This window comes from Chlorocebus sabaeus, chromosome 27 (assembly GCF_047675955.1).
Source record: "Chlorocebus sabaeus isolate Y175 chromosome 27, mChlSab1.0.hap1, whole genome shotgun sequence".
NCBI lineage: Eukaryota > Metazoa > Chordata > Mammalia > Primates > Cercopithecidae > Chlorocebus > Chlorocebus sabaeus.
In genome coordinates this window covers 46,465,117-46,490,190 of record NC_132930.1, presented here as the reverse complement: position 1 = coordinate 46,490,190, position 25,074 = coordinate 46,465,117, and the positions used below count along the sequence as shown (strand labels likewise).

The 25,074-nt window shown below is 57.6% G+C and overlaps 1 protein-coding gene across 1 annotated transcript; it reads left to right on the top strand.

The window, feature by feature from the left end:
* Positions 1-58: 58 nt before the first annotated feature.
* On the top strand, positions 59-16,540 carry MSANTD1 (Myb/SANT DNA binding domain containing 1). Its single transcript, XM_073012555.1, has 5 exons — positions 59-308; positions 2,197-2,277; positions 4,857-5,121; positions 8,764-9,039; positions 11,300-16,540. The coding sequence occupies exons 3-5, from the start codon at positions 4,868-4,870 to the stop codon at positions 11,538-11,540; spliced, it is 771 nt and encodes a 256-aa protein (XP_072868656.1). The 5' UTR covers positions 59-308; positions 2,197-2,277; positions 4,857-4,867; the 3' UTR covers positions 11,541-16,540.
* The last annotated feature ends 8,534 nt before the right edge of the window (positions 16,541-25,074 follow it).

Below are 25,074 nucleotides of genomic sequence, written 5' to 3'. Positions count from 1 at the left end.
GTTCTCACAGGGCCCACCACCCTTCCACTTCCTTGGCCATTGACACCTGTGTCCCTGACCCAGCTGCTCCCAGGTACCCCCCAAAGCAGCTGGCACATCCCACCTCCGGTGTGGCCTGGGCTGCTATGTGTCCGCAGGGCCTGCCCCATCTGTTCTAGCTTGTTTCTCCTGTCTGAACCAGCGCCTACTCCAAGAAGCCTCTGCTCAGCCCAGCCTCTGGGAAGCCTTGGTGGTCGGTGGTGTAGTCATCGTGGGATGCAGAACAAAAACCTGCAAGAACAAAACTCTGTGGCTTCGTCTGGTGCAGGGTATTTAGTTAATGTTTGCTGAGGTCCTGTCTGGTTCTGGCGAATGGACAGGGGTCGTCCACCCATTCTTTCCCTGCTCTGCTGTCCGTACCAGGGGAGACGGGGGCCTGCTGGCCGAGGAGGCAGCTCCTGCTGCCTGCTGTCCTTAGGTCCGTGCAGGGACCCCCTTTCTCTGAGCAGGATGGGGATCAGTCTGCCAGAGGGATGTGGTGGACAGGCCCAGCCAGGTAAAAATTTCCCCCAGTTGCTGAAAGCATTTGGGGCGGGGCATGCCACTTGAGCTCCCTAAATGTGTCTCATAGGTGACACTGCTCCAGGGCCCCCCAGGGGCCTCTCCCTTCAGAGCTGCCTAAGTTCTGGTCACTTCAGAGAAATGGAGCACTCCCTTCTCCCTGGTCCAGGTGTGGACAGCCAGACCCTTGGCACACCTAGCACACCTGGCATGGCTGGTAATTTCAGAAAGAAAAGGGGCCGGGGTCCAGTGGGAAGCAGTGGCGAACTCCTCATGCGTGGGCTTTGCGATCCCTCCCCCTGCCACGGCAGAGCTGCCCTCAGCACAGCCTTCCTCCCCTTGCCCCTAGCCCCGAAGGCTGTGCTCTGTGCCTTCAGTGGTATTTGGTTTTGGCTGCTACTGGCTTTGTTCCAAAGAGGATCTGGAAGTCGCTTCGCCTGTGTGGAGCGTGGAGCACTGTGAGTCAGATGAGGGAAGTAGCCAGGGGGAGGTGAGTACCAGGCAGAGCCGCCACAGAAGGCACTGGGTAGGGGCCTTGCCTCCACGTGATGTGACACGGCCAGCCGAGGACAGAGGAAGCCCCGTTCCTGGGGGTGTGGGGTGCACCCCTCAGGGAAGCCTGCAGTGGGGCCCGAGGAAAGGCGTTCTCCGCGAGCCCACGAGTCTGCTCTGTGAGCACCGTGACAGTGCCCGTGGGCAGAGGTGGGCCCGGCCTCGTGTCGTCACCAGGACCTCTTTTGGGAAACCACGTGGTCATCCCTTGTGGGTCCCCCGGCTTCTGCAGTCCCAGTGGCCTGGCTGCCTGTTGGGCAAGTGGCTTGAGCCGCCCAGAGGGCCCAGCCCTGTTGGCAGCCACGTCCTCTGGAGGCCCTGCCGGTGGGGCTGGCTTTCTCTACCCCACACCAGGCCTCCAAGTATACTGGTCGGGGGTGTCTGGGCCCTGGGTGGGCCCCATGGACCTGTGAGGTCAGGGTCGGGGCATCCCTGGAGGCAGAGGGCTTAAAATTGTGGGTTTGGGTTCCCCTTGTGTGCACAGGCCCCCGCCCTCTGCACTTCATCAGGCAGCTGGCCCCAAAACTGCTCGGACAGGCTGGTCCTGAGGTGGATCCTGGCCCCTGTACCCTCCGGAGAGCCCACCTGCCCAACCTCCCACCCTGCCCCAGTGGCAGCAGTGTCGGCCACATCCTTCCCTTCCTGGCCTCAATTGCTCTGGGGAAGTCCAGGCTCCTGAGCCTGCCCAGGGGCCCCCATGATTTGGGCCCAGGACTCCACGTGGTTCTCTGCCTTCACCCAAGCCCTGAACTCCTCGGCTGCCAAATCCCCCGCCATCTGCACAGGCTGTGCTCACCACGGCTGCTCCTGAAAGGTGCCCCTCGGTGGGACGCCCACCTCCTCTCTGGGCTTCTGTGTTTAGGAGCCCTGCTGCCCCCTCCCTTGGTCAGTCCCCGTGTCCTCCTGGCCTGTCAGGCAGGGCAGAAAAGCCACCCAGAAATGCTGAGTGGGATGAGAGTCTGGCGGGGCCCAGCCTCATTATTTAGAAGGGATAGAGGCCTAGGCGGCATGCTCCTAGCCTGAGCACAGCAGGGCCCTGCCTGCATGCCAGGTCTCCACCAGGGACAGCTGCTGCCGAGGCCTGACCTGCCCCTTCTCCCTCAGGTGCCGCTGGTTGCCCAGCCCCTGGCCCTAGGAGACCCCGAAGCGACCAAGGGTCCCAGCAGGCCACGCAGCTGTGCCAAGGTATGAGCCTTTCCCCAGCAGGGGACAGATGCAGGGACCCTCCCAGGCAGGGGCAGCTGGGTGCCTGGTACTGCCATCTGCTGCCTGCCCAGTTCTTATCCTCATATTGGAGGTCAATGTGAGGGCTCTGCCTCAGGAAAGGCCACAGAGCTTGCCCTGTCCAGGGTCTCCCATGTGCACTGAGCCCAGGAAGAGAGGGTTGGAATTGAGCCTTTTACCCTGGAAATGCTGCCTGGAGGATGGTGCGAGTATGGGGTGGCACCCTGCCAGGCAGGGCTCTGTCTCCCTGTGCCCACTGGAACTCGGGCAGGCAGGGGTATAGGTGCTTCTTCTAGAGCCGTCAGGTGAGGCCCCCAGCAGTGGTGGTGGTGCCCACTGGCCAGCAGCTCCCCCTTCAGCCAGGACAGTAGGCCTGATGCTGTCTCCAGCAGCTCCAAGTGGATTTGTGGAAGAGGGTAGGGGGCAGGGTTCTGGGAGGGCTGTGCCCCCTTAGCCAGCACCATGCTGGATGAGATAGTCAGATCCTGTTACCCCTGTTGTAGAGGTGAGGAAATAGGCTAGTGGGGAGGACATGACTAAGGTCCATGCTGAGTCACTAGAGCTGCACCCAGAACCCACTGCTGGGACCCCATGACTTTCTGCATACCCCTTGTGCTGGGAGATGCCAAGAGATGCTGGGAGCCAGCCCCACCTCTGCCCTTGGAGTCATGGCTACGGAAAGGACATTCGGACAGGTCTCTGACCTCACTGGAAAGGGCCGAACACTGTTCCTGAGCAGCTGGGGCTTCCTAGAGGAGGTGGGCCTTCTAGTCACTCCTTCATCTGCAGGCACTCCACAGAGCTCTCTGCGCCAGCCCCCAGCACCAAGGGCTGAACTTAGCAGAGGGGGGCCTTGTGGGCCCCTCCCATGCCCCGTGCCAGGCAGTAGGGATGATGTCTCCAGAGGCCCAAATGGAAGGGGCTGGACTAGTCTCACAGGGCTGATAGTAGGGCCAGGCCTGGACCAGGAACCCGGTGTAGGGGTGCAGAGACCCCTCTGAGTCCCTCACACATCCCTGGGGCCCTCCGCATACACTTTCCTATCCTGACTGTGGGCAAAAGGGAGCCCCAGGTCACCCTCCCCATGCTGGGCACCCACAGTGGGGCCAGGTACCCCCGCCACGCCCCTGCCCTGTCCTTCCCCTGAGAACCTTAGTTCCACCTCCAAGATGCCTCAGAGGACAGCAGGGGCGGCAGCAGAGGCTGAGATGCCTCCCCACTCCAGGCTCAGCTGCCCTTCCTGCGGCAGCCCACACCTGAGAGTCTCCTGCAGTTGGTCAGGCCTGAGGAGGGCAGGGGGATACCCGCTGTCCCTCTGCTGACCACAGTGGCGTTTAGCCTGGGTACCGCGTCCAGCACGGCGCATCCTGCACAGGTGCTGTGGGCTCCACAGAGCCCTGCCTGACTTGCATGTGTTATGTTTTGGGTGCTGATGCCTTTGGGTGGGCACTTCTCTGAGCAGAACCCCCAGGCCACACGCTCCTATTCCGCTGCACCTGGGGCTCTCGGCAGGCTGTGGTCCCCTAGAAGCCTGGGGGCATCTCAGTCCTCAGGGCCCGCTCCGCAGCCTGGGCCTCGAGCCCCATCTCCACATGCCGTGCTGAATCTGGCTGCCCATTTGCTTCCTGCGTACCCAGGCTGTGCCCTGCCATGCCCATGGCTCTTCCCAGGAGTGCCCTGTGGCCTCCTCCTGGCTTGCTGGGCTGATTCCCTCCTGTGTCTCAAACAGAGCGCACTTTGCCGTCCCTGCTATCCTCGCCAGCCGGTGCCAGAGGCCTGTGTCTGTGTACCCTGTGACTGCACCTCTGGGCAGGGCCTGGCTCTGACCAATCTGGGCTTCCAGTGTCCACGGACCTGAGGCCCAGGGCGCCTGGGTGCTGGAGCAAGAGAAGCAAAAGGAGCAAAGGGTGGGGATGTGGGGTTCTTGTGAGGACCCAGTCCTAGGACCCCAGGACCAGGAGACCCAGGGGTCCCGGGGCCCAGCCCCATTTCAGCCTGGCAGAGGCCTTCTGAGGGAGCTTAAGGTCCCACAGCCCAGGACTCCCACCAGGGCCAGTGGCCAGCATTGGGGGACTCAGCCTCCTCATCTCCTGTCCTTTCTGTTTCTCCCACCTTTTGCCCCTTTTCTCCTTGCCTGGTCCCACCCGAGTCCCCCTCTTGGCCTGCATGAGCCGGTACGGCACTGAACTGGGGGCCCATCGCCTGGACGGCGGTGGGAGGCAGGGCTGGGAGCTGGGCCGCTGGGTTTGGGCCTGGCCCGCTCGCTGCAATATTGATGGCCCGTCAGTGCGGCCCTGATTCCTGCGCTTTCAGTTAAAAGGTTTCTGTTGTTGTAGCTTATGCAGTTGCTCTGTTGCTATGGAAACGTGACATCAAAATGACGTTTCCCGTTTAAAAGCTTTTAACTAAATTCCTGCCTGTCAGATGTAGGCCCCATTTTGAGCGTGGAGCTGCCTTCGAGCGAGCGTGAGCGGCGCCTCCCGCCCATGGTGCGTGGGGCCGGGCCGGGGGCCTCGCTGAGCCGCTCTCTCACCCCCCAGGCGCCTGGAGCATGGCGGCGGCCGAGGGGCCCGGCTACCTGGTGTCTCCCCAGGCGGAGAAACACCGGCGGGCCCGCAACTGGACCGACGCCGAGATGCGCGGCCTCATGCTGGTCTGGGAGGAGTTCTTCGACGAGCTCAAGCAGACCAAGCGCAACGCCAAGGTGTACGAGAAGATGGCCAGCAAGCTCTTCGAGATGACCGGCGAGCGCAGGCTGGGCGAGGAGATCAAGATCAAGATCACCAACATGACCTTCCAGTACAGGTGGGCGCGCGCGCAGTGTGGGCCCCCCAGGACAGGCGGCACCGGGCGTGGCGGCCGCTCCCGGCTCTCTCGGAGCTCTGACTCTGGAGGGTGTGTGGGTCCTGGCCTGCCTGTCGGTCTCCTCTGGCCGGGTTTGGGCAGAATCCCACGGGGTGAGATGGGGCCCACGGAAACCGTGTGTGCAGCCTTCCATTGGGGAAGTGGGGAAACTGAGGCCCAGCAAGGGCAGGAAACTGCTCTAAGAACTGAGGGGTAGCAGGGGTGGGGCTGGTACTGGGCAGAGGCCAGGATGGCTCCCAGGACGTATGGGTGGTCTGGGCCCTGTCCCTCGGAGGCAGCATCACTCATGGTGGTGTTCACTGACCTCACACCCTCCTCTCCCATAGGGAGGTGGCCGCTGCCAGTGCCCTCCCCGCCACCAGGCTCCCAAGCTCAGCAGGGGTTTCAGGGGCCTACTGTGCCACTGGGGAATTGAGACTGCAAGTGAGAAGGAGGCTCCGTGCTCTGCGACGTGGAACATCCACGGAGCCTCTGCCATGAGCCCGTGAGCCCCACTGGGGCTGGCCCTAGGGTTGGGGAGGGTGTTCCTAGAAATCACCAGGTGAGGCGCAGGACCGGCCAGCGCGTGGGCAGGGCTTACTGTGCCAAGAAGAAAGAGATGGAGCCGTGCCCTGGCCCAGGACTCCCAGCGTGGGGGCTCCCGGCCTGGCCCCAGCTCTGCTCCCGCCACACAGCAGGTGGGCCCTTTCCTGCCCGGGCAACCTGCAGGGAAGGCCGGAGGGGACCACCCAGCCAAGGAGGCACTGGCACCTAGGAGGGGACAGCTGTGGTCCCACACACCCAGCATCTTAAAGTGTGTGGGTCCCCAGCCCATTAGGATGGGGTCACGGGTGGGCAGGGGTCATGGTGGGGTGAAAGTGTCAGGCACAGGTGGGGTCACGGGTACGGTGAGGGTCTTGCAGGGTGTGAAGGTCATGGGTGTGCGGTGAAGGTCACAGGTGTGGGGTGATGATTTTGGGTGTGGGGAGGGTCTCGCACAGAGCAAGAGTGGCAGCAAGAGCTAGAAGCCGCAGGGGGAGAATGGCGGCCGAGAGCACCCGGCCCTGTGGGTGGCCTGGACGGGGCTGGGCCTGGGGCTACGGGAGAGCCTGCCAGCTTCCAGGATGGGAGGGGCTGCCCCGGGGGCGCCTCACGCAGCTGCTCCACCTCCAGGTCAGGCAGGTGAGCCCGGGGCAGAGAGGCTGGCAGCACCTGAGCCACTTGTGGGAGAGGCAACCCCCACTGCCCCCGCAGGCGAGGAGCCAGCCTCCAGCACAGCAGAAGGGGAGCCCCAGTCCCCGGCCCTGGTAGGAGCAGGGAAGAGGCCCAGCAAGGCCCCGGACAGACCGCCAGGCTGTGGGGTCTCCGCTTTCAGTTGTGTTGATTTGATTTTTTCTGAGCCTTGAAGGAGGGGTCCAGGGCCTGGCCCTGCCCAAAGGCCCCTAGCCAGGCCACAAAGCCGGGACCTAGGGTGCTGAGCGTGACGGATGTTGGGTTTGAGCGGCTGGCTTGCGACGTGAGGGCTGAGGTGTGAGCCTGGGTAGAGGCTCAGTGGACGCAGGCAGCTGCCCACGGTCCCACTGTTCCCGCGGCCTCACCGTTCCTGTGGCCTCCTAGCCCTGCTCAGGCACCTGGTGAGGAAGGGACACAGAGGGCGGTGGGAGGTGGCCGCGACTGGTCCAGCAGGCTCCCCTCTGACTCAGGAATTCACGGGCACCGCCTCCCCGGCTGGCTCTGCTTGGTGTCTGGCCAGGTTATTCATTATTTATGCTGAAAGCCTCTTCAGAGTCCCAGGGGAGGGTTTCTGTCTCCATTCCTGGAGGCCGGGAGATGAGGGTGCAGCAGAGTGGGGGCCTCCACTCCAGACCCTGCAGTCTGGCGGGCCAAAGGCTGCACCGGTGCACAGCACATCACGGTTGGTGAAGCACACGGCAGCCCCTCAGAGCTGCCACAGTCAGCCTTCGTTCACCGAGGGGGAAAGCTGAGGCCCAGAGCATGAGAGAACTTGCCCAAGGCCACACAATCCTTAGCAGAGGGAGCTGTGGCTGGGTGACTCGATCTTTGTCCTTTTTCTTTATACCCCCAGCCTCCCCATAGCAGAGGCTTTTGTCATTTTTTGTTTGTTTTACAAGAGCTCTTTATATATTAAGGCTGTTGGGCTGAAGAAGCCTGAGAGGGTGGCTGGTTCTGTGGAGTGTAGTTTGTTGGAGTACAGTTGGGGGCCTCCTACGCTGAGAATAGGCCTTTTCTTGTTTCTCCAAAGAGTGGGCTGGCTCAAGTAGGGCAGAGAGAGAAACCTGGGGCAGAGGTTAGGGATGGGCACCCAGTGCCCCACACGCTCTGTGCTGGTGTCTTCGCAGCCACGTGCCACCTTGGGCAGCAGCCCCTGCTCACCATCTGGCTGTGTCTGTTTGCTGGGGGCACCTCATTCAGAAGCCAGCTTATTATTTCCAGGGACCAGTAGCTACATCCTGGCAGGTAACAAGAGTAGGAGAGAGGAGATGCCCACTCCGAGCACAGGGTGGGTTTGGAGCCCGGCCTCAGGGCACTCTGTCCAAAGGCAGAGTAGGGGGTGGGCTCTGGGCCTTAGGAGGTACTGAGTCTGATGAGGCAGAGACCCCTGCCTCCCCCCCACCTTGTGGCTTCTTTCCTGGCCTGGCCAGAGCTGTTTGGCCGCCCTGGGGCCCTGTCTCCTCTGCCTTGACCTCCCAGAGGCCCAGGGGAGGCCTGGGGACTTAGCATCTCAGAAGGCAGGACCTGTCTGTGGGAGTAGGTGGGCGCAGGGGGTCCCAGTGGTAATGAGGCGTCAGGCAGTGTGGGAAAGGGCCCATCCGGCCCACCCCAGGGCCTCTGGGCAGGTCACAGGTTGTAGCGCTGGATCTAGGCTCCTGCCCAGACTGTAGGTTCAACCAAGAATGGCACGGGAGCCCAGCCTGCTGTTTGGTTTATTAAATCTGCCCTGCATCTGGGGGAGGGGCTTACTTCGATCATCCCCATGTCATTGATCTAAAAATAGAGGCTCAGAGAAGTGAATGAACCTGCCCAAGGTCACACAGCAAAGTGTGGAGATGAGATACTGACTCAGGGCTGTGGGCACTGAAGCCTGTGCTCTAACGCCAGTGGCTGTCGCGCCCTGAGGCATTCTCTCCCGAACAGCACAGTTGTTCTATTACAAAATATTATCACTATACTTATATATCTTATAATAATTATTACAATAATACCTTATTACTCTACCTTTCAAAATGACTTATTTAAAAAGCAGTATTTGCTCGTTGCGGAGAGTCTAGAAACTACAGAAAAGTAAGGGAAAAGCAATAGGACCAGCCCCAAGGTCCCAGCATGCACAGGTAACCTTAGTAATACTGGGACGTGTGCTTCCTTTTTAACATCTGAGCCCGTCTAGGTCCTGAAGCCTGGCTTCTTTCTAAGTCCAATGTCATCTTGACCCTGGAGCCTGGCCGATTTTGCTGGGGAGGCCCTTGCTGGCTGAGAGCGGCTCCGGCCTGTGCCGGCGCGGTGCGCCCCTCTGCTGAGGCTGGGCAGGCCAGGGGCTGGGCCAGCTCTGTTTCTCACCCTTGGCTCTTGTGTCTCTCGTTTCAGGAAATTAAAATGCATGACAGATAGCGAGTCCGCCCTGCCCGACTGGCCCTATTACCTAGCCATTGATGGGATTCTGGCCAAGGTCCCCGAGTCCTGTGATGGCAAACTGCCGGACAGCCAGCCGCCGGGGCCCTCCACATCCCAGACCGAGGCGTCCCTGTCGCCGCCCGCTAAGTCCACCCCTCTGTACTTCCCGTATAACCAGTGCTCCTATGAAGGCCGCTTCGAGGACGATCGCTCCGACAGCTCCTCCAGCTTACTGTCCCTTAAGTTCAGGTAGTGTGTCTGCTTGTCCTTCCCCTGCCCTGGAGTGTCTCAGCCCCCACCATTTAGAGAAAGGGACTGGGAGTGTCGAGGGCGGCGGCGGTCGCAATGGTTGCAGAGGCCGTGGCTGTGGGCAGCGCCTCCAGGGACAGCCAGCCTCAAACCAGGGCGGGCTTTAGTGTCCACAGGCAGACCGAGTTCGTCTCCCAGCTCCATCACTTTTGAGCTGCATGGAAAGTTCCTTGACTTCTCTGGCCTCAGTCTCCCTCCTATAAAATGGGGATAAATCAGTACCTTTCTCAGAGGGTGGCTGGGAGCATCGTGGGAGGGAAGACACAGCACGGGCCCGGCACACGGAGGGAGACCAAGCCCCAGACCCAAGAATGCGCCCCCTGGCCTCCCTCACCTCACACGGACCCCGCCCTCACAGGCCGGTGGCCCCTCAGCGCTGGGGAGGGTGTCAGGCTGCGCCTCATCACGTGTTGCCGTGGGGATGGCCCATCCCCTCTGCCGTCCATCCCACACTTCAGACCAGGCCTGTGCCGGCCGCGTGACTGTGCCTGCGAGATGCTCACAGGGCAGCCGGGAGCCAGGCAGCATGCGGGACAGACACCTGCGGGGTGGGCCCGGGGAGCCCAGAGAAGGTGCTTTGGAGGAGGGGACATTTGGGGTGGGCTTTCAAGGTAAAATAGAAGTTGGCCATTTGGAGGGAAGAATAGGAAGATTGTGGATTTGAGTCTCAGCTTCTCCCCTGCCCTGGTCTTCAAGTCTTTCCGTCAGGAGGTGGGGTGAGGAAGGCGTCTCCGAGGAGGGTTCCCCCAAGCTGGCACCTCCCATGCCAGGGGCTGCTGCTTGACTCAGGATTTCTCATTGAAGACCCGAGACAAAAACGCTTTTGCTGGCAGCTAGAAGGAACCAGCAGGAGGCCTGAGATTTATGGCTGTTGTTCCTGTGGACTGAGCCCAGTTCCCGGACTCAGCTGCCTGGGGCCTTGCACAGGGCTGGGGCATGGGGACTGCCCTCCCTGATCAGGACCAAAGCGCTGCGCTCCTGCCCCTGGGATTGGCTGCACCCTCCCAGCTCAGAGCAGAGTGTGGGCCAGGGGTGAGCAGGCACTGGAGCAAGGCCTTGGAGTTTGTGGGTTTTGGCAGCTCCCTGCCCTTCAGGGAGGTCTGCTGAGACCACGGGTGGCCCCTACCCCAGCAGCAGAGCGCTCAGGAGGTGCCCACAGGGCTGGACTGCCTTTACCTGCCACCTCTACCAGAGCTCCAAGGGTCTGGGGAGAGAGCCCAGGCCTCTTGTGGGCCCCACACCCTCTAGGTGCCTGTCCTCCTGCCTCTCTACCAAGGTGTGCTGGCCCCATTTCTAGGCCGCCCAGAGATTAAAGGGGCTCACATCTCAGGCCCTTCCTTCTGGGACCTCAGTTTCCCCATCTGCCTAAGGCCGGGTGGGGCTGTTGGTCTCTGGCTTCCCTACAGGTGTCCTGAGTACTCCGCACTACCCAGCACCCCTCACCCCTGCCTTCTTCTCTCCCTGGGTGTGGCCTCTCCACCCCTGGGCGTCAACTGGGGCTGAGCCCCCACCTACCCAGCTCAGTGGGTGAGGGATGCTCCCTGGCAGGATGTGCCCCTCTGCAGCCCAGAACATCCTGCCCTTTCCAGACTGAAGGGGTGTGGATTGTCCTGGGACCCTGGTCCTTGGGGTCGTCTGCTAGTTGCAAAGGATGGCAATGCCTGTGGCGTCTCTTTCTTTCTCTTCATTTTCTTTTTCTTTTTCTTTTTTTTTTTTTTTTGAGATGGAGTCTCGCTCTTGTGCAGAGTGCAGTGGCATGATCTTGACTCACTGCAACCTCCACCTCCCGGGTTCAAGCGATTCTCCTGCCTCAGCCTCCCGAGTAGCTGGGATTACAGGCACCTGCCACCATGCCTGGCTAATTTTTGTATTTTTAGCAGAGATGGGGTTTCACCATGTTGGCCAGGCTGGTCTTGAACTCCTGACCTCAGGTGATCCACCTGCCTCAGACTCCCAAAGTGCTGGGATTACAGGTGTGAGCTGCCGTGCCTGGCCACCCCTGTTACTTTCTTACTGTCAAAGGGGGTGGGTTTTGGCCCCTCCTTTGCACATGGAATATGAGACCCCGAGTAAGTGACCTGACTCCCTGGGGCCTCAGTTTCCCCATTTGCCTAGTAGGATAATTGGGAGGGTCCAGTGAGGCCCCTGGTGTGCCCAGGCTCTGTGGTCAGCATGTCCACAGCTGGCGCTGTCCTTCCAGGTCGGAGGAGCGACCGGTGAAGAAGCGCAAGGTGCAGAGCTGCCACCTGCAGAAGAAGCAGCTGCGGCTGCTGGAGGCCATGGTGGAGGAGCAGCGCCGGCTGAGCCGCGCCGTGGAGGAGACCTGCCGCGAGGTGCGCCGTGTGCTGGACCAGCAGCACATCCTGCAGGTGCAGAGCCTGCAGCTGCAGGAACGCATGATGAGTCTGCTGGAGAGGATCATCACCAAGTCCAGCGTCTAGGCCAGCAGGTGGCGGCGGCGGGGCCGGGCCACCCAGGGCAGGCCACTCAGGCCAGGCGGGCAAGGGGGCCGCCCCGTGAGAGGAGACCGCCTTCCACCTGGCCTCTGGTGGGATGTCCCTTCCGAGGTGTGTTTTGAGGAACCCCCAGGCCCTGGGGACCGTGAGGCTCCAGTCTCCAGCATGAACGCCCTTCCTCAGACACAGGCCAGGGCCTCTGGGGGTCACTCTGAGTAAGAACATCCTAGAGCCACTCTCCAGTGTCGTTACTATCAATAATACTTGACATGGCTTTGATATTAAATGTATACTTTTTCATTCTTGCCTGGACCGCACGGTTTGCTGTTGCTGACTTGGTGAGGATGCCCTGATGGATGGATCCCAAAAATGAAAGCAGGTGCAAATGGGGCGGGGCAGGCTGGAGCTGGGGGGAAAGCTCTCTCCTGAAGGGAACCTGTGTCCTTCCTCACCAGGACCTCTGCGTCTGTCCTTACATGGCCTCCCACACCTGGTGAAAACCCCGGGGAGCCTTCCGGGAGGCTTTTATTCAGCTCTGTTTGGAGCATCAGGTGTTTCTACTGCCTCCTTAGCAATGACACCAATAAAAGCCGTAACACCTGCTCGCATGCACGGCCCTGCTGGATGTTTTGGGTTCTGGAGATGTCGTGGTAGATGACACAAAGGCCCTGGCCTCTTGGAGTTTATGCTACCATGCGGGGAAGACCAATGGGTCAGTAGAGAAATGCTTGCAGGTTGTGATAAGTGCTGGAAGGGCGGGGTTGGCATGAGGACACGGAACCAGCCTTACATGGAGCTGGGAACAGTGGCCACACAGGGAATCGCTGGTGTGAAGGCCCAGAGGCAGAGGACACTGGAGCAAGCCCCAGGAGCAGCCAGGAGGCTGGTCACCAGCAGCCAGGCCACGGAGGCCGGTGCAGCTCGTGGGGAGGCATGTTCGTGTTTTTCAAGCTTAGTGGGAGGGTTTTGGCTAGTGCAGCTCTGGGTCTGACATCCGCGGGGGACAGGGGGGCGGTGGAGCAGCCACAGCTGCAAGCTCACCTCACTGCCAGCCCTTCCACCAGTTGCAAACTCTTTCCAGAAGCTCCAGCTTTCCAAAAGTCGAATTCTTTATAAGCCTCCTTGGCCAGGACTTGGGCATTTCTTGCCCTGGCTGCCAAGGAGCCTGGGGCCAGGTGTGTTTGAATCACCTCCTGGAATTAGGCAAGTGGCCGCCCAAATAGAAGGTTCTTGGCAGGTGGGTCGGCAGGTGGACAGCATGGTTTGACTCAGGGTTCAGAAAATCTCCCTCCGGCTGCCAGGTGAGCAGGCCATGGAGACAGCTGCGGAGACAGGTGCGGAGGCAGGCGTGGAGGCGGGCATCCTGCCAGGCAGTGCTGTGGTCATCCTGTGACAGGCAGCAGCAGATCATCCAACCCTCTAGGGGGTCTGGAGGTCAGCCAGGCAAGGGAGTAGCTTGGGCTCCACTGGGCGTGGCAGCAGCCTGTGGACCATGGTGGTGTGGAGGATGATGCCCTAGGCCTGCTTGTGTGAAGGAGAGGCCGGTGTGCTCTGTGGTGCCCAGAGGGGAGCTGGGCAAGAAGGATTCACTTTGCTCTGAGGGTCCTGGAGCTCCCACCCTCCTCAGCGATCTCCCCAGAGCCTGTGTGACGAGGACTCGGCCCACGTTGCTGTGGGATGAGAGGCAGAGTGTTGTGAGGGTTTAATGAGCGGCAGCAGTGGTGGGAGGAGGGAACAGCAGCCAGCACTGCGGTGCCAGTTTCCAGATGCCAGATGACGCCGCTGACCCTGTGGTTGGGAAGAGATGCACAGAGCCGGCCTTTGCAAGCCAGTGTGGCTGCCACAGCGCCTGCTGAGAAGCAGAAGGAAGGGTGGCCCCAGGAGGACGGAGGATGCGGGCACATCTAGTGATGCGGGCCTGAGTTTTAGGAGCTTTTGCTCTGGCCAGTTTCCAGCTCAGGGACCCACCCACCTCATCGTCAAGACACTGCCCAAGAAATCATTTGCTTAACAAACACACTGGGCTCCCACTGGGCACCTGTGCCACCCTAGATGCTGGGAACCCAGCCATGACACAGGCACCTGCCCCCGGCTGCTGACCGCTGAGGCTGGCTAGCAGCTCCCACGGGGCCAGTGCGGGGTTCCCGAGCCTCTTAACAGGGAGCCAGCCCCAAGCCCTCGAGAGGGAAGGGTGCCCGTGGCCCTGGCAGGAAGGTTAGGCTGGACGCTCCCGCAAGACGTAGCAGATGGAGGTTTCAAATGATGTAGCGACTTCTTTGCCTTGAAACCGCTCTAGAGTCAGCCATGACGCACTGGGACTGCAGTAGCTGCCAGGCATCCGGGAAGGCACAGCGCGACGCGCTGCTGTGCTTGGGTTAGAAGTGGTTTTGGTCTGTTTTCTTCTCGCCCTCTCTAATCAGAGTCGGTGATTCATGCCCCTTTCCACCACCTTAGAGAAGGGGCAGGCACTGCCTGTGTTCCTCCAGGCTGCAGCATCTGAGGTCGGCACAACTCAGCTGTGGAATCTCCTGGGGTTGGTGCCGTTCATCAGCAGCGTGTCCTTAACAACCTTCTGATTTCTTCCTTAGTTGCTGGTTCATTAAGGAGGAAAAAAATGATGATGTTAGCCATTGCTAAAATATTTGATAAGATCCAGCAAAGCAGCGGGTTAACACCGAAAACCAAAACCAAGAGCCAGGCAGGCGTGCCTGCTTTTCACCTGTAGTATTTCATGTTGTTTTGACGTTTTTAGCTGATGCATTAAGATACATAAACAAAAGAAGCAGGATGAGAGATGAAGAAAGTGGAGGTACCTTTGTTTTCAGATCTCATTTTTGTATACCCGGAAAGCCAAATGTACAAAAGACTGGGAGCTCTTTAAACCAGCTGAAGCTTGTTGAAAATAACAATGAAGAAATGTCCCATTCAGAGTTGGAGTGAATTTAACCAGAAGGAACAGGACCCATACTGAAGAGAACTATGCAGTCTTATTGAGCTGGAGAAACTTAGCACACTCCCGAAAGCTCCAAAGTCAATGTCATCATTTTATTACTGTCATTCCAGCCATACTCTCAATAATGCCGCTTTTTGGTTTTGAAGTGGACACGATGATGTTTACATTCATATGAAGAAAGAACAGGGCCAAAAGTCCAAGGCCAGTCAGCGTGAGAAGACCGCTCGGCCTCCCTTGGAGTCGCGGAGTTGGAACCGCAGACTGAGATCATGTGGCTGCTGGAGGCCAGGACGAACATCGGGAAATGGAGACTCCTGCGATGCTGGTGGGACGTGGCATAGCCACTTCCAGGGACAATTTGTGTCCCCTCCTAAAGCTGAAGAAACATGTTTCCTCCCCTGGGCAGTGCCACTCCTAGACAGGTCACCCTGCAGCAGCTGTCCTCAAACTGAGGACCCCTCAACACTCCTAAAAATCATTAAAAGTGGGCCAGGCACGGTGGCTCACGCCTGTAATCCCAGCACTTTGGGAGGCCGAGACAGGTGGATCACGAGGTCAGGAGATGGGGACCGTGCTGGCTAACACGGTGAAACCCCGTCTCTACTAAAAATACAAAACTTAGCCGGGCATGGTGGTGGGCGCCTGTAGTCCCAGCTACTTGGGAAGCTGAGGCAGGAGAATGGCGTGAACCCGGGAGGCAGAGCTTGCAGTGAGCCGAGATTACACCACTGCACTCCAGCCTGGGCGACAGAGCAAGACTCTGTCTCAAAAAAAAAAAAAAAAAAAATCATTAAAAGTACCACACAACTTTTGCCTATGTGAGTTCTAATGATCAATATTGATACACATTAGAATACCTTATTAGAAATTAAACCTGAGACCTTTGGAAAACATGTATTCATTTCAAAATAGCAATAAACCCACAACATATTAACATAAATAACAATTGTATGAAAAACGTATTTTCCAAAACAAAAAGTTTTTGGGAGAAGCGTGGCATAGTTTTACATTGTTGTAAATCTCTGGCTTAAGAGAAGCCCACTGGCCTCTCATCAGGCTCCAGTCTGTCCACTGTGGGGGTGTTTTGGTTGTGAAGTATAGGGGTGAATGGAGAATCTAAGCCTTACCCAGATGTGTATTTGAAAAGAAAAGGAACATTTTAATAACCTTTGCAAATAATTGGGATATTCTTCCTTGATCCTCTTCTAACACTGGACAGGTGGGTTTTTTTTTGTTTTTTTTTTTTTGTTTTTTTGAGACGGAGTCTTGTTCTGTGGCCCAGGCTGGAGTGCAGTGGCGTGATCTCGGCTCACTGCAAGCTCCACCTACCGGGTTCCCGCCATTCTCCCTCCTCAGCCTCCCGAGTAGCTGGGACTACAGGCACCCGCCACCACGCTCGGCTAATTTTTTGCATTTTTATTAGAGATGGGATTTCACCGTGTTAGCCACGATGGTCTCGATCTCCTGACCTTGTGATCCGCCTGCCTTGGCCTCCCAACGTGCTGGGATTATAGGCGTGAGCCACCGCGCCCGGCCCATAGGTGGTGGTTTTTTACTGGCTGGTTGTGTGTGGAATCTGAAACCCTATCAGTGAACTTCCACTTCATTTCAGGAGAATCTGTTGGTCTGTCTTGTGCTTCATGGACTCTGTCCATCATGCTTCTGTGACCTCACACACTGGGCCTTTGGTTCACTAAGTTATGCGGAGATTCCAAATGCTGACACAGTTCCTCAATCAGTATTTTAAAATCACTTTTGGTGATATCACCAATCTTAGAAAAGTCTTTAAGCTGGAAAGGTGATGAGCTCATGGTGGTGGATACAGAATTTCAGAATTCTGATTTTTGCATGAAAGCTTGAATTTTATCATTGGTAACAAATGCTGTCAGCTATTTTCTTTGAATCACACAGGCTCACAGGCTCACTTTGTTCATTTTCAAAAAAAAAAACAGTCTGTCAGGACACCCAAGGCCGAACAACCAGAGTTTTTGCACATCCTTTTCTCGAGTAAAAAGTGTGCTCCATACGTGTGTTCCAGATCCAGATGGCAGCGCAGCTGCATTTCCCCAGCGTGGGCGTGGGGCAGGCGCGCCTTCCAATTGCTCAGGCAGAACATTGAAAAGACGTGGACTCCGGGGTCAAGACCTCACACATGCGACCATTTTCACTCCATCAAGGACATTTGGAAGTGACCGGCGTTTTGCACTGCAGCTGTGCGGTGTGAAAACCCCTCAGGGCTGCACCAGGGCTCGGGGCCTGCCTGCGTTCCTGCTGGGGTCTCACCACATCAGTGCACACGTCAGCTCGGTGAAGACCCTGTGAAGACCCCGTGATCATCAGACTATGATGAAAGCAGCTACAGCCTCAGGGACCCTTGGAGACCCACAGGCTGAGACCTGACAGCCACTGCCTGAGTGCTGGAGCGTGCGCACAGGTGACCCGAGCGAGCCTCGTCTGTCCTTGCCCGGTACCCGGAGCTGGCTCCCTGGCGATCGGTGGACACACGGGCTCCATCACACAGAGGGACCCTCCATGCCACTGGGTGGTGTCATCACAGCACGTGGGAACCGTGCCCCCAAGAGGGCCCGGAGGGACTCCCTGCTGCCTTGTAGGCACTGGGGATAGAGTCAGGTGGAAAGCAGATACACATCTGTGTCTTTACAGGGTTTCGAGTTGAGGGTGGGGCTAGGTCAACAGTAAACACATGAGTATCCAGTAAAAGAGACGTGCTTTCCAGGGAAAGACGGCTGTAGGGGGATCGGAGCTGTGGGGAGAGACAGAAGGCCTCCCCACAGTGTCATGTGAGCAGGTGGAGTGGGAGGGGCGCCCCTCACCTGGGCACTGGGAGCTGCACTGTCTAGGTGGGAGCCGGCTCTGAGGGCGAGGTGGGCCTGGACAGGAACACCAGGCTTTCCGCTGGCACAAGAGAGTCCCGGAGAAAGGAGGGTCAGGCGTAGTGTGGAGCCTGGGAGGTGAGTGAGAGGTGCTCAGGAGGCATCCTGGCCTGGGGGAGGATACAGTGGTCGGAGTGGCACAGGCCTTGGCTGTTGCCTGGGCGTGGGGAAACACCGGAACCTGTGTGTGCTGGGTCTGCGCTCACCATCATCTCCAGGACTCAGAACACGCGAGAGGCGCATGAGGTGGAGCGTGTGGGGGAAGGTGCTGCCTGCAGTTTCAGCCCAAGTTCATCTCAGCTGGGCCTGGTGGGAGAAGGCACCGTACCCCTAAAACACAAGCATCTTACACTAGAAAAAGCCAGGTGGAAGCCCCTGGGACCGCCCTGCCTTCCAAAATAGAAGCCGAGAGCTGACACATCTGTGGGGGACGCGGCCAGCCAAGCTGTGAACACTGTGCACGTGTGGATTCCTGGCACCTCTGTGGCTTGTGCAGGGACCACCATAGGCTCCCCTCCGCTCAGGGAAGTGGGACCCCTGCACAGCCCCTGCCCAGCACACAGCGGTCCGCCTGGCGCCTTTCGCTGCCCTCTGTTTCTCTCTGCCTTGCCAGGCACGAGCTCAGCTTCACTGCTTTCCGTCAAGGCTAATCCGCTCTCTCCTGCTCTGCACTACCACGTCCAGACCTCAAACGCCTTGTCCCCCACGAATGTCATATTTACCCCCAGAGGACCTAGGGGGTAAAATGACCCCCTAGAAGACTTAGAGGACAGGAGGGAGCAGGTACACTGGGTAGCGTGGTAAAACCCACACGTGCCTCAGGTCTGCCCTCCCCAGTGGGGCCAAGTGCCCACACCTTGCACTCCCTCAGAAAGGCTGCGGCATTTGGGGAACGCCTTCGGGTCTGGAGCCACACGTAGGCCGCATTTGGATGTTTTCCCTGGTCCTTTTTCCAGGCAGCCCACAGGCTACAGCTGCGGGTGCGCCCGGGGTGAGAGAAGAATCTGCGGGGCTCTGGGCTGCCCTTGCGGCGTGAGCCGTGCGCTCCTGCTGCCGGGCGTGCTGGGCGGAGGCATGTCTGGGGTCTTGGGCAGTTCTTCCCAGGAGGTCACGGAGGAGGCCCTGTGGCCGTGGAACTAAGCCACACCAGCATTGGGAAGTTCTCCTTTGTAAACAGTTTTTAGGGTGTGCCCCTCTCAGCCTGAGTCCGACCTCACAGAGACTCCGCCAGCTGCTGCTCACTCTCATGACCCCCTTCAGCTCATGCCAGCCCGCCCGGTCGGCTGCTAAGAACCAGCGCTGGCACAGTGCGCATCTCTCCCTGCCCAGCCTTTTCTCGCACAAGCACGTGCTGCTGTGAACCTTGCCATTTTCGCCAATATACCTGCATTTAAAAGGTTTGCTTCTTGTTAATGCTGGCAGAATGCCCTCCTCCTCTTGAACGTGAGAATCGGATTCCAGTGTGCGGAGGCTTGGCCGTCTCATGGGCCCCTTACTGATGGGGGATTGTTCCAGGCTTTCTCTGCAATAAACCGTGGTGCAGCGGATGTCTCGATGTGTACTTGTGTACACCAGCAAGTTTTGAAGAATGAGACAAAACACTTATTAACTCTAGGGGAAACGAAAGGCCGTAAGGAAAGGGAAAGTCATGCTACAAATGGCTCACACGTGAGATCGAGTTGAGATTTGCTTTTTTCCACACAGATATCCTGTTGTTACAGCACCGTTTGTAGAAGAGGGTGTCCTGTCGCTATGGAATGGCCTTGGACTCTTTCTTGAAGATGAATGGGCTGTGGATGTGTCGGGCCCGCTCTGGAGTCTGCGTTCTGTCCGTTGATAATGATGTCTGTCCTCACGCCAGTACACACTGTCCTCATTACTGTACGTCTTGAAACCTGGTCTAATAAATCTTTCAACTGTATTATTATTCTTAGAAAGTGGATATTTTTTAAGTCTTTAGCATGTCCTCATATTCTTTTTTGTTGTGGTAAAATACACTCAATATACAATTTACCATTTTAATTATTTTATGTATTTATTTTATTTTGTTTTATTTTTGAGATGGAGTTTCACTCTTGTTGCCCAGGCTGGAGTGCAAAGGCAAGATCTCGGCTCACTGCAACCTCCGCCCCCCGGGTTCAAGTGATTCCCCTGCCTCAGCCTCCTGAGTAGCTGGGATTACAGGTGTGCGCCACCACACCTGGATAATTTCTGTATTTTTAGTAGAGACGGGGTTTCACCGTGTTAGCCAGGCTGGTCTTGAACTCCTGACCTCAAGTGATCTGTCCGCCTTGGCCTCCCAAAGTGCTGGGATTACAGGTGTGAGCCACTGCGCCCGGCCCGTTTTAATGATTTAGAAGAGAACAGTTCAGTGGCATCCAGTACGTTCACATCACTTGCATCCATCACCACCATCCCACCACAGAATTCTCCTCATTTTGTCAAATGGAAACTCTGTCCCTCTTAAACACACAGTCCCATTATCTCCCCACCTCCCCAGCCCCGGGCACCCATCGTTCTTTCTGTCTCTGTGCATTTGACTACTCTAGGGACCTCATATAAGTGGAATCACACAACATTTGTCCTTTTGTGCTGCTTATTTCACTCAGCATAATGTCCCACCCATGATGTCACGTGTCAGACTTTCCTTCCTTCTCAAGGCTGAGTAATATTCCACTGTCTTCCACCACGTTTTGTTTATCCGTTCTTTTTTTCTTTTCTTTTCTTTTCTTTTTTTTTTTTTTGAGACAAGGTTTCACTCTGTCACCCAGACTGGAGTGCAGTGGCACGATCACAGCTCACTGCAGCCTCGACCTCCCAGCTTAGGTGGTCCTCCCACCTCGGCCTCCTCAGTGGCTGAGACTACAGGGGCTCGCCACTGCATTCGGTTAATTTTTGTATTTTTTGTAAAGAAGGAGTTTTGCCATGTTGCCCAGGCTTGTCTGGAACTCTTGGGATCAAGTGATCGGCCCACTTTAGCCTCCCGAAGTACTGGGATCACAGGTGTGAGCCACTGTGCCTGGCCTTGATTCATGTTTTGAAGCACACTCGGGTTGCCGCGCCTTTGAGCTAATGTACATAGTGCTGTTGTGAACATGGGCTGTGTGCGAATGTCTCTTAGAGACCCTCCGTCCAGTGCTTGTGGGAATACCCGGAAGTGGAATTACTGGGTCGTATGGTAAATCTACATTTAACTTCTTGACGAATCAGCAGCAAATATTTTTGTACTATTCCTACATACAGAATTTCTGGATCAAAGGAGGATGCATTTAGATTTTTAATAGATGTTGTCAAAATGCCTCCTCAAGATGCTATTTAAATAATTTAAGATCCTAAAAAAGACAAAAATGTCCCCATTCATGTTATGAAGCAACCAAAGCCTTACTACCAAAACCCGATTTTTTAAACATACAAAACAGCCCAGACATGGTGGCTCACATGTGAAATCCGAGCACTTTGGGAGACCGAGGTAGTGAATCGCTTGAGCCCAGGAGTTCGAGACCAGCCTGGGCAACATAGCAAGACCCGTTTCTACAAAACATGCAAAAAAATTAGCCAGGCGTGGTGGCACATGCCTGTAGTCCCAGCTACTCTGGAGGCTGAGGTGGGAGGATCACCAGAGCTTGGGATGTCAGGGCTGTGGTGAGCTGAGATTGTGTCCCTGCACTCCAGCCTAGGTGACAGAGCAAGACATTTTCTCAACAAAACAAAACAAAAACAAAAACAGAAAAGGAGATTTGCCATGTTCTTGTGTGGGAGGATAAGAAGGAAATGCCAAGCTCCCGAGGCAGGATGTAAACGTAACTCCAAGTAGAGCCTGGCACATCTGAACAATCGACGTTTAATGATGGGAGCTGAGTGATGAAATGCAGGGACACAGAGGAGAGCAACACACACCAGGGCTGTTGGAGGAGAGGCTGGGAGGGGAGAGGATCAGAAAAACAAGTAGTGGGTCCTTGGCTTGACTTAAAAGGCTGAACCTAAAAAGAAAAGTAGGATAAAATGACGTGAAGCTTCTTGTGGAAGAAAATAAAGGAAAAGAGGGACAGCAGCCCCAGGGCTGGTTCACTAGGGAGAGAAACTCATGTCCGCTCCCAGCACTCTAAGCCACGTGGCGCTGCCACAGAACAAACAGTGTGGGGCATGCACGGCCACACAGGGACAGCCCAGCTCGCCACGAGGGTCACCCTCATGTCTAGCAGTGCGTAGGTGTGCTGGTGCAAAAAAGAAGGACCTGTATAACCTTGTACATGGCTTTCCATATGGGCTCTTTATTCGAAGTTGGTGTCAGGTGGATTAAAGACTCATGTAAAAAATGGAGATCTTGGCCAGGCACGGTGGCTCATGCCTGTAATCCCAGCACTTCGGGAGGCTGAGGTGGACAGATCACCTGAGGTCAGGAGTTCGAGACCAGCCTGGCCAACATGGTGAAGCCCCACTCTACTAAAAATACAAAAATTAGCTGGGTGTGGTGGTGCACACCTGTAATCCCAGCTACTCGGGAGACTGAGACAGGAGAATCACTTGAACCCAGGAGGCGGAGGTTGCAGTGAGCTGAGATCCCGCCGCTGCACTCCAACCTGGGTGACAAGAGTGAGACTCCATCTCAGGGAGAAAAAAAAAAAAGGTGAGTCAGCTGCCATAGGTGGTAACAACACTCGAGCAGCACGCAGGCTGGACAATGGTTGTCTGTGGGCCAGCGTTTGAATGGGGCTGGAGGTGTGCAACTCCAGTGTCCTGGGAGGAGGGGCCTCCATCCCCACTGGAGAGCCAGGCAGCGCCTCACCTTCCAGGGCACCCCTTCCTCACCACCCCTTGCCCAGCCCTCCTTCCAGGGCCCTCTGCTCTTCCTTCTCGAAGCAGTTGCTGCCTCTGAGTGTCCAAGGCCAATTTCTGACACTACATTCTGGAGTGTTCCACTGACACCGTCTGCCAGGATCCACACTTCCCAGAATCCCCACCTTGTGTGCTTCTAGGGCAGACAGATGAGGTGGGAGGTGATCTGGCAGCAGGGATCTGGGAGGCAGGAGGTCAGGACCATGGTTGGCGAGAGGCCACTGATGGTCAGGAGCAGCAGGATGGGGACACAGGCATCCGGCAGGTGCGGGTTGGTGGCTCCTCCTGCAGTGTGCAGCCTCCTTCCCACCGGGCCCTGCCGACCAGCCCTGACCTCAGGCCGCCCCGTCAGTGCACAGTGCACAGAGCCGGCAGCCAGGGCAGCCAGCCGCAGGGGTCCCGCAATCTTATCTAGGAGCCTGCGGGGTCCCATGAGACAAGTGAGATACCTGAGGAAGTTCCTGCCACATCTGGCAAACTGCCTTAAAGGGGCAGGCAGGTAAGCTTTTCCCTTCCATATTGCGTCTTGCACAAACGGGTGAGGTGGAGGAGATGTCTGGCTCTCCAGCGGCCTTCCAGGGCCCTGAGGCAGTCCTGAGGGTGAGGGCCACCTCCAGAGGTGGCCGACCCGGGCCTGAGGGCACTGTGGGCTGTCACCTGGGCCTGGCTGCTTCTGTGGGAGAGACAAATAAAATTCCCAACCGTGCCAGTGTTATTTCCACATTTGCAGCCAAATGCAATTTTTAAGAGGGAATTTAGTGCCCAAAAGGGGAGGGAGTGTGGAAAATGACAGGTTCAACGCCCGCAGCATGGCGCTGGCTCCATGAGGCTGCTGAGCGGGGTGTGGAGAGAGGTAAGGTTCCACCCGCTGCAGGCTGGAAAGCTGATGTGGTGGGAAACGTGTGGTCACTCTGTCACCTGGGCCTCCTGGGCCAGCAGACCACCCACCGGCCGGGAGGGCAGCTTGAGGAGAAAGGCTGGAAAAACCTTCAGAACGTGGTGCCACTGTCAGCGAAGTTCCACAAGAAGGAGATGGCCTCAGGGCAGAGCCAACAGGCTGGGGCGGCAGGAGCTGCTGCTGGGCTGGGGAGCGCTCTCTGCCTGTGGCCTGCCATGGAAGCTGGTGTGATTTCGAGCTCTGCAGGGCTGTCCCCAGGCTGCAGGCATTGCAGCAGGGTCCAGTCCTAGGCACACACCATTGTCACTTCACCAGGCTCCGTGCGGCCCCAGCTCTGGGGACTGTCCAGTCCCCGGACTCTGTAGACACAGAGTCAAATCTGACCCTATCCTGCCTTCAAGCCAGTGTAGATCAGGCCTGGGTGCACTGGGCCTGTGGGGGAGGGGCCGTGGGTTGGCCCTCAAGGAGGGGAAGATGGGGGCGACGGGCAGGGGTGGCGTTGTGGAGATCCATGAGGAGGGCAGGGCAGCCTGGGAGCGTTGGTTGTAGATCCTGGCTGCAGGGGCGAGTAAGAGGAGGGTCCCGAGGAGGGGAGGGTGGGGCTCACGTGCTAGTCAGACCTAGACTGGCTCTGCAAGGTGGTGGGGTGGGGTCAGGATCCCCCGCGGCAGGGCCGCCCAGGGGGCCGCAGGGTCCCAGGCCGTGGCCCACGTACCCCGTACCCCATGCCTGCACAGGGTCTCCAAGTCAGGAGGAAGGAGGCCAGCAGTGGAGCCAGACACTGGGCCGTGCTGGCTCCGCCCTGCCACGCAGGGTTGTTAGGGACTGGCTCCGTCCTACTGCTCAGGGCCCAGGGTCTAGGGCTCTGTCCTCTGCAAGCACAGAGGACCCTAACCCTAACCCTAAGGGACGTGGTGGAGGGGAAGCGCAGGGGCAGCGGGTTCCTCCTGCTCCTCCTCCTGCAGGCGCCTCCCCTCCACCCCACAGAGGGCTTCTGCCAGCTTCTAGAACTTTCCCCACAGTACTGCACTGACCACGTGTTCCTTAGTCCCCAGCAGGGTTAGATTCCTGACTTATTCCCTTGTTTAATCCTCAGTTTAGGGTGGGGTGGGGGGCTCTGGAGCGTGGCCTCCCCTGACAGCCCACCTGCTCCCTGCCGGCCCCCTGGCGCAGGGGCCCTAGTCACGCTTGGATTCAACCACGGGCCTGACCCCCCACCTCCCTCATTTTCCAAAACGCCTTTGTCTTTTCCTGTTCAAAGAACTTTCAAGAGACTTTCCAAGTTTTGTTCGGGAACAGTGTGGCTCCCCAGGGTGCCAGCTGGCACTTGTGCAATTATCATTAAATTACAGGGACAATTTTAATTTCACAATAATTAGAAATATCAACTGCCGCTCAGCCTTTGAAACTAATGGAATTTTAATGGGCAGCTGCTTAGGTTACAGCTAAGAATAGCAACGTTCCACCGAGCGGCTGCAGCCAGGGCCCTGAGTGGGCGCCAGCCTCCGTGTGGGAGCCGTGCCCAGGGAGCAGGGGCACCTGGTGGGGGCCGTGAAAGGCAGGCCCTGCGTGAACCCTCCATAGCTGCCCTGTAAGGGAGAAAATGGGACTGTCTTGGTCAGGTGGAGGAGACCTGCGTCCTGGACTTTGGACCCCAAGGTCAGCGCATTCCCCATGCAATGCAGCCCCAGGTCCTCCTGTCCCACAGCCACAGCCTCAGGGCTTGGAGCTGAGCCTGCGACCTCAGATGGTGCCCTCTGGGGAGCCCACCCACTCTGGGCCTTGGCAGCCTGGACTGACCAAGACCTTCCACTCTGAGCAAATCTGCAAGCCTGGGGAGCTCCAGGCCCTCAGAAGGAAGGCGCCCTCACTCCTTTCTCTTGTTCTTAAAATTACAAGGCCCAGAAACAGTCCAAGGCCTGGAAACAGTCATTCCCC